Genomic DNA, 7,246 nt, shown 5'->3' on the forward strand with positions numbered 1-7,246 from the left:
CCGTGTGGCCTTGGGGGGGGGGGGGGAGATGGCCGAAATGCTCCATTTCCCTTCAGGACCAGAGTTTCCTATAAAAACCTCCTTTATTTCCCCGTTGCCACAAAACCCCAAAAATTCGCTCCGTCTCTCTCTGTCTCTGTCCACGTACGCCGCACAGGTTATCGAGCGAGTGAGCGGTGTTGTTGCGGAGGTTTGATACGATGGCGACCAACGAACCGCAGCACGAGAACAGAGAGGAGGAAGAGACAGTAGCCAACGAGGACGAGGACACTGGAGCTCAGGTCGCTCCGATAGTCAGGCTCGAGGAGGTCGCCGTCACCACTGGTGAGGAAGACGAAGACGCCATCCTCGATCTGTATGTATATTTCTTTGTTTGAGTTTCTGGTACTTGTGATCTCTGATTAGGTTTACTGGATCTGATCGTTGCTGTAGTTGTTTACTGGATTTCTAGGGTTTTAGTTTGCGATGGTTTTGAGATTTTGATTGGATTTTGTGGATCGTAGGAAATCGAAGATGTATCGGTTCGATAAGGATGGGAATCAGTGGAAGGAGAGAGGTGCGGGTACTGTTAAGTTTCTGAAACACAAGGAGACCGGCAAGATTCGTCTCGTTATGAGGCAATCTAAGACTCTGAAGATCTGTGCCAATCATCTCAGTGAGTTTCTTCGTTTTATCATCTTTTGACTTTATTTTTATGGATTCGTGTTCCGTTAATCTTTAATTCTGTTATCTTCGGAACTTCTGCAGTTTTGTCTGGCATGACTGTTCAGGAACACGTTGGAAATGAGAAGTCCTGCGTATGGCATGCCTCTGACTTCTCCGACGGGGAATTGAAGGATGAGCTCTTCTGCATCCGGTTCGCATCAGTTGAAAGTGAGTGTGAATATGGATTATATGTTTTTGCATCGATCTTATTACCTTATCCCTGGACTGTTCTACCACTTGCTTGCATATGTCTGGCGTATTTATTCTCGTGGTTAGATGATTTTTGATTCAGTGTATATCTCCAGACCTTTATTTTGGCCTTAACCTCCAGATTACTTGCTTGATCGGTTTTGCCACACATATAGCATTTACATCACTTGTGTTCATTCTCATCAGGAGCTTCTAGGGTTTATGGCCAAAAATCACTGGAGGACCTCGAGAGAATTTTAGATGTTCACTGAATACTTGTTCTTTAGGTTCTCTAGGGTTATTTTCTTGATTGTTTTGAGCTGTTAATTGCTTGTTGCTTCCATTTGCACACAATATGACCTCTTCCTATTTTAGTATAGGAACTCGCTTATGACATGAAGTGTATTCCTATGTTAATATGGTCCTGACTTGTCTCCTGTTAGCACTTTCCTGGCTTATACTTTCTTCAGATTTTTACATTGTCCATCCTCTCAAAGCACTAAATTTTCTCATGTAGATAGATAATTGTTCTTATTTAACTTGTCAGATTGCAAAACATTTATGCAAAAGTTCAAGGAAGTTGCCGAATCTGAAGAAAAGGAAGAAGAGAGCAAAGATGCATCAGAAGCAGCTGGTCTTCTCGAGAAGTTGACAGTTGAAGAGAAGAAAACCGAGGAGAAATCTGTGGAGGAAGCACCACCATCAACAAAGGAAGATGAGAAGAAGAGCGAGCCAGAGGAAGCAAGTGAACAAAAGAAAACCGAAGAGTCTGGGTCCTCGGCTTAGATGTGTTTGCTGTTCTTCTGCCAAACCAGCTTGTGTGCGTGGCTGGATACATACACGGTGAGGTATTCTATATTTTGTAGTTGTTTCAGGATCCCTCTCGTGTTTAATCAGTGTCATGGTGTCGGTCTATGTCATATTGACAGGGTCGGTGTTCTGCCGAGTCGTTTTGAGTCCATTTGTCGTAAGTCAAAAAAGTGTTAGTTTGTGTTTGCATATCAGAATTTAAGTGATTGGGTTTGGTTTTGGGGATAGTTGTTTTCAGTCTGTTTTCTGGTTGCATGGCAGTGCAAGATTTTACTGTGATTTCTTTGGATGGGGTTCTGGTCGCATTTTGAGGAGAGTCCATTTTATTCTATATTAAGTAATATACGAATGGTGTCATCATCTCCAAGTGTTTAAGAGTTTTGGTTGTTACCTTTGCATTTACATTTTGCAAATGCCAATCAAACTAAACTGTTTATATTGGAGTGTGTATATATATATATATATATATAAAATTTCGGAGGCAGAAGTAAATCCCTCGTTCAGCATTGGTCATGTAAGCTATGCAAGTAGTAGCGATGGGCAGTCGTCCATATTTTGAATTATTTGGTGTATTTGAACTTGGGAGTCCCTCATTCGGATTATCTGACCTTGGCCTTTCTGATCTTGGCCTTGTGACGTCGGTTTCTGTGGGGTGTGGGTGAGAGTTGGGGAGTTTGAGAATTGTTCGATCAACGAGGGGGCGATCGTGAGAAAGGAGATGAGGTGAGGAGGAAAAAGACGAAGGTAGAAGGATGATGTGCCCAAAAAAGCGGGGCCAGTGATGGCTGATGTGGGCCAAGGGGCGGTGAGGCGAAACGAATGGCGATGCAAAGAGATCTTGCGGTCTGACCCTTTCGGATCTTGCCGCTTGGCTTCGCGGTCTTGTCTTGTTATTTGTGGATACACGTGTCTAGAAATCCGAATTTGGAACGCTGTTGATTGATCCATATTTATCTCACCAATAGTCAAGTATTCGCTGATTGAACTAGCACTTGAAATTTGGTTGTATGTGCCCCTAGGGAATTGCGCAGAATTTTGCATTTAGTCATTTGAAATATTGTTTTTTCACTCTTCGAAACAACACAATTTTTAGAAGCTGGATCGGTTGCTTACAAACAATTTTTGGTTTTTTCTTTGGCGTAACTGAAAATTGAAATGTTGGAAGTACAGGATTTAAAAGCAAAAAAGATGGAAAATTTGTGAAATATTTAATTTTGTAAGAAAAAAAAATCAGTGCACTGCAATTTTTTTTAAAACTAACGACTTATTTTAGTAACGTTTAACCCCCTTTGGAACCCCCTTTGGAATTGTGTTGAAAAGTTTTATTCTTTGATTCCACAACTTCCTTCTATATTAAACGTTGTGCAATTTATATAACAACTAAAACGGAGTGTCCCTACTTGAGATCAATGGCTCACTCTGACCAGAACCTGTTCTCGTTTAGGTCGGACCATAACTTTCTTAGGTGGTCTAATTGTTGAGAAGCATAATGTTTGATAAGAAAATAAAAAAGCTAATTTCTTGAGCATAAATCTTATGTTAAATTCAATCGATGACACCTTTGAATGACTGCATGATTCAGATTACCACCATAAACACCACCCCGAGGACCATTGCATGTCAATCATGAAAGAGCTTTAACAACTGTTTACTAAGATGAGTGTGAGGCAGGGGATGATTATCAGGACAAGAACATAATACCCCCTCTAGTTTCTAGAAAAGTAAAAAAGAAGAAGCAAGATTTGAAATAAAAACGCCAAAAATCATTTAGCTTTTGTGTAATCTGGATGGAGTAGAGATGCAAAAATCACGAATGTGAGAAGAAAGGTGTTGGTAGGAAGTGACTTTCAGGTCCTTGTCTTTTTTCTTTTACTTTTCACCATCACCTTATATTCTTATCTTGCTTCAGAGAATGGTAAACCAATACACAACAAAGAAACAACAAAGCCTACTAGTTTGTGTGCGTGTGCGTGTGTCTATATATATATATATATAGAGAGAGAGAGACTAGAAAACAGTTTTGTAAAGTAATCAAATTCCCGGTGGTTCTACAAATAACTCTGCGGAAATCCACCCACTAACATAATTCTTTAAATTTAAAAGGTGGTTCCTTTTGGTAACAAAAAAAGTTGCAGATATTTTATTTGGTGGCTCATTTTAACTGGAAGAATTTTTGCTGGTAAGAAAAAAATAGGACTGATAGTTGGAATTCGAAGAACGCACCTAACGCTTCACTCTACGACGAAAGATGAAACATAGATACCGGGCACACTCTCTACAGTAGGATCTCAGTTTTCACAAACAATAGTGTTACCAATGCATACGCAGTGTTGTATTTTCTACAGATTGGGTTTCCAATAATTATTTATGTTGAATTGGGTGGTAAGATTTTAGATCTAAGAATTTAAGACCATAAATAAATCATATGATAATTTGTATACTAACCAATCACCTTCTTTCAGTAGAGAGCTTTAATGGTGTACCTACCTCGTTTTCCTCAAGACGATTCTATAATGGCGTAGCCACCGTTCGTTTGCTGATCCGGAGAATCTTCCATCTAAACTGCAACAAAAACAGCAGACCATGACAGAAGGGATGGCAATTTAATTACATATCTAACAATTCGAAGATATATCCATTCCTTGTAACAGAATGAACACCATTCATTAGGGCCATGGCCATTTGTTGTGAACAGTTATAGTTCAGTTTTGTTTGATCGTTTGATGCAGACACCGTGTATTTATAGTATACCCACCACCAGAAAGAAAGAGCTACACATGAAAAAGGCTTAGAACAAGAGCTCTACTGTTCTGCAAGACCTACCCCCATGGTCACATTTGCAATTAGCCAACACAGTAGTGGACATCATAGGTTTAGGTGAGTATTGCTTGCTTGAGAAGTAAACACATGGATAAAAAGGACAAGGATCACACAAGCAAATCTCACCCAATTCCTCTTGCTGCTTACTCGATGAAGGAGGAGGGAATAAAGATGTTACCAAATCATGATGATGACTCAGATCTCATGCGTATGGTGAAGGAGTTTCAAGGTTCCCTCGTAAGGATCGATCTGCTGGAGAAGGAAAATCAAGAATTAAAACAAGAGGTTGCACGTCTGAGAGGGCAAGTAACTCATCTGAAAGCACATGACAATGAGAGAAAATCCATGTTATGGAAGAAGTTGCAGAGTTCATATGATTGCGGCAACACAGATGGATCTAACCTGAAAGCGCTTGAAAACGTCAAGCTCAATGAAAAGGGTCAAGAGGCAAAGAACCCGAGTCCTAAGACAAGCATCCAAGAATCATCTCCTGTAATAAAACCACCACCACCTCCACCATTGCCATCAAAAACAACACTCGGAAAAAGATCTGTGCGGCGTGCTCCTGAGGTTGTTGAGTTGTACCGTGCGCTCACAAGAAGGGAGTCTCATATGGAGAATAGGATGAGCCAGAAAGGGAAACTGTCACCTGCATTCAGCAGAAATATGATTGGTGAAATTGAGAATCGCTCCAAATATCTTTCAGCTGTAAGTACCCAAAGCTAATTTGTCCCTCTTAATCTATAAGCACTGCTTTAGCGACAAACTGCCTTGACCTTTCTAGAAAGCATTTGGTTTAAGATTTTGACTCTCATTGGCTGCAAATAATTTCTCAAAGCTGCAGACCTAAGGTTTGAAATTTATATGATACATGTGAAAATGCATTTAGCAATGATCTCATAAATTAGAAGGGAAAAAAACTCCGTCTCCATGATCATACATAAGAATATATTACCTGGCATATATATATATATATAGCCTCTGTCAGATAAACCCTCCTTACAGTGCAATGTATTGCCTTGCAGATCAAATCTGACATAGAAAGACACAAAGAGCACATCCAATTCTTAATCAGTAAGGTGGAGACCACAACATATACAGACATATCAGAAGTGGAGACGTTTGTGAAATGGTTAGATGAGGAACTATCTTCTTTGGTTGATGAAAGGGCAGTCTTAAAGAATTTCCCGAAATGGCCAGAGCGCAAAGCAGATGCACTTAGAGAAGCAGCTTTCAAGTACCGAGGCCTAAGGAACCTTGAATCTGAAATCCTCTCATTCAAGGATAATCCAAAGGAGCATCTGACACAGGCCTTACAAAGAATTCAATCGTTGCAAGACAGGCGAGCATGTATTAAACAAGTTACTATTTACTTCCCAACTTTATCCAATAACATGAGTTAATTGCATTAAATCGTTGATTTTTCAGATTGGAAGAATCTGTTAGCAGCACAGAGAGGATGAAAGAGGGTACAGGTAAGAGATACAGGGATTTTCAGATACCTTGCGAATGGATGCTCGATACGGGATTGATTGGACAGGTAGGTGAACTACAGCTGATCTACAGAAACAATAGGAATACAATAACACTATTGACTATGAAAAGAATCAACCATTTTTACCAACCCATAGCTTAGCTTCACTCCACAACTCCTATCCGAAAAGGACCTGAGGGATCCTCTTGCGATGCTGCAGCTAAAATACAGCTCACTGAGGCTAGCCCAGGAATATATGAAGCGAATCACCAAAGAGCTGGAATCAAATGAAAGTGCTAGAGAAGGAAATCTAATGCTCCAAGGGGTCCGATTTGCTTACACAGTACACCAGGTATACACACTATACCACTCTTCATAATCTTTGGTGAAAACTTTGGATCTTTTTTAACTCCAATTCAGTTCAGTTTGCCAGTGGTTTTGATGGAGAAACACTATTCGTATTTAACGAGCTAAAGAAGATCATCACAAGCGAACCCAGAACGTAAAAGTGTCACCGTTGACATCGTAGAGAAACCAACCAGAGTTAGTGTATGATACGGGCGTGGTCCTGCTCCAAATACGAAGAGAAAGAACAGGCGATATAAAGCAGCTTTAATATATGTATTAGCCATGTAAGAAACTAGGATAATTTATCGAACTATCTGGTTTCTGAGTTATTCTAGCGAAAAATCAGTTTTTAAGCATTCACCGAATTTGCAACTCAACTAGTGGCATGCCCCAGGGCTAGGGTTCAGATTCAAGCGGAGACCAAACAAACTGGCGAATTCATGCTCTCCCGAGTTTACAGCAGACAAAATCACAGATCGAACTGACTTTCAGGCTTTCAAACAACGATCACTAACACTTCGCAAGTTTAAGGTCAAAGCTCAACATGGCTAGACATCACAAAATCACGTGGATCATCGATAACTCGAAATTTCTAGATTCGGTCTGAAGGTATTGAGATGTATTTCCTGAAAGAAACCTAACAACAAACAGACAAATGGCACGCAGACCTCATAATACCTACCGATCACATGATTTGATAATCCAACAAGCTTCAAATATATTTAGTTCCAATCAATAATTCGATCAAACAGATGCGGAACATAAATTAATGGATTGGAGAAACAAACTTCGGGGAATAAAAAGCTGCGAAGAACGAACTTGAGATAAGTTCCAAGTTCTTCGTCGAATCGCGAGAAAGGATTCCGGCTCCACTTCTCCTTAGCAGATTCGTTCTCTTCC

General features: G+C 40.2%; 2 protein-coding genes and 1 long non-coding RNA gene across 9 annotated transcripts in view; 2 read left to right on the forward strand and 1 right to left on the reverse strand.

Moving 5' to 3' along the window:
* The window catches only part of LOC104815808, a 6,567-nt gene extending 454 nt beyond the window's left edge, over window positions 1–6,113 (reverse strand). Inside the window, exons 1-5 of one of the 7 annotated variants that reach the window (XR_002024335.1) lie at window positions 5,480–5,643; window positions 4,927–5,173; window positions 4,703–4,773; window positions 4,192–4,266; window positions 3,288–3,880 (exon numbers count right to left, since the gene is read on the reverse strand). This is a non-coding gene — a long non-coding RNA (uncharacterized LOC104815808). Of the gene's footprint in view, window positions 1–3,287; window positions 3,881–3,921; window positions 4,267–4,650; window positions 4,774–4,926; window positions 5,174–5,479; window positions 5,644–6,026 lie in introns of those variants that run through there. The other 6 variants (XR_002024336.1, XR_002024334.1, XR_002024339.1 and 3 more) reach the window with 6 other exon arrangements.
* LOC104815809 (ran-binding protein 1 homolog a-like) lies at window positions 75–2,102 on the forward strand. Its single transcript, XM_010544365.2, has 4 exons — window positions 75–355; window positions 504–655; window positions 748–873; window positions 1,442–2,102. The coding sequence occupies exons 1-4, from the start codon at window positions 201–203 to the stop codon at window positions 1,678–1,680; spliced, it is 672 nt and encodes a 223-aa protein (XP_010542667.1). The 5' UTR covers window positions 75–200; the 3' UTR covers window positions 1,681–2,102.
* On the forward strand, window positions 4,264–6,706 carry LOC104815807 (protein CHUP1, chloroplastic). Its single transcript, XM_010544363.2, has 5 exons — window positions 4,264–5,232; window positions 5,550–5,866; window positions 5,953–6,064; window positions 6,219–6,350; window positions 6,424–6,706. The coding sequence occupies exons 1-5, from the start codon at window positions 4,612–4,614 to the stop codon at window positions 6,502–6,504; spliced, it is 1,263 nt and encodes a 420-aa protein (XP_010542665.1). The 5' UTR covers window positions 4,264–4,611; the 3' UTR covers window positions 6,505–6,706.
* Window positions 6,707–7,246: the final 540 nt, after the last annotated feature.

Source organism: Tarenaya hassleriana, unplaced genomic scaffold (assembly GCF_000463585.1).
Source record: "Tarenaya hassleriana unplaced genomic scaffold, ASM46358v1 Cleome24, whole genome shotgun sequence".
Taxonomy (NCBI): Eukaryota; Viridiplantae; Streptophyta; class Magnoliopsida; order Brassicales; family Cleomaceae; genus Tarenaya; species Tarenaya hassleriana.

Excerpts from the sequence above, each read along its gene's own strand:
- LOC104815809 (XM_010544365.2), top strand. The coding sequence starts at position 201 with ATGGCGACCAACGAACCGCAGCACGAGAACAGAGAGGAGGAAGAGACA. Across the intron at positions 656-747 it reads GATCTGTGCCAATCATCTCA|TTTTGTCTGGCATGACTGTT; the intron begins GTGAGTTTCTTC and ends GAACTTCTGCAG. Across the intron at positions 874-1,441 it reads CCGGTTCGCATCAGTTGAAA|ATTGCAAAACATTTATGCAA; the intron begins GTGAGTGTGAAT and ends TTAACTTGTCAG.
- LOC104815807 (XM_010544363.2), top strand. The coding sequence starts at position 4,612 with ATGGATAAAAAGGACAAGGATCACACAAGCAAATCTCACCCAATTCCT. Across the intron at positions 5,233-5,549 it reads GCTCCAAATATCTTTCAGCT|ATCAAATCTGACATAGAAAG; the intron begins GTAAGTACCCAA and ends ATTGCCTTGCAG. Across the intron at positions 6,351-6,423 it reads TTGCTTACACAGTACACCAG|TTTGCCAGTGGTTTTGATGG; the intron begins GTATACACACTA and ends AATTCAGTTCAG.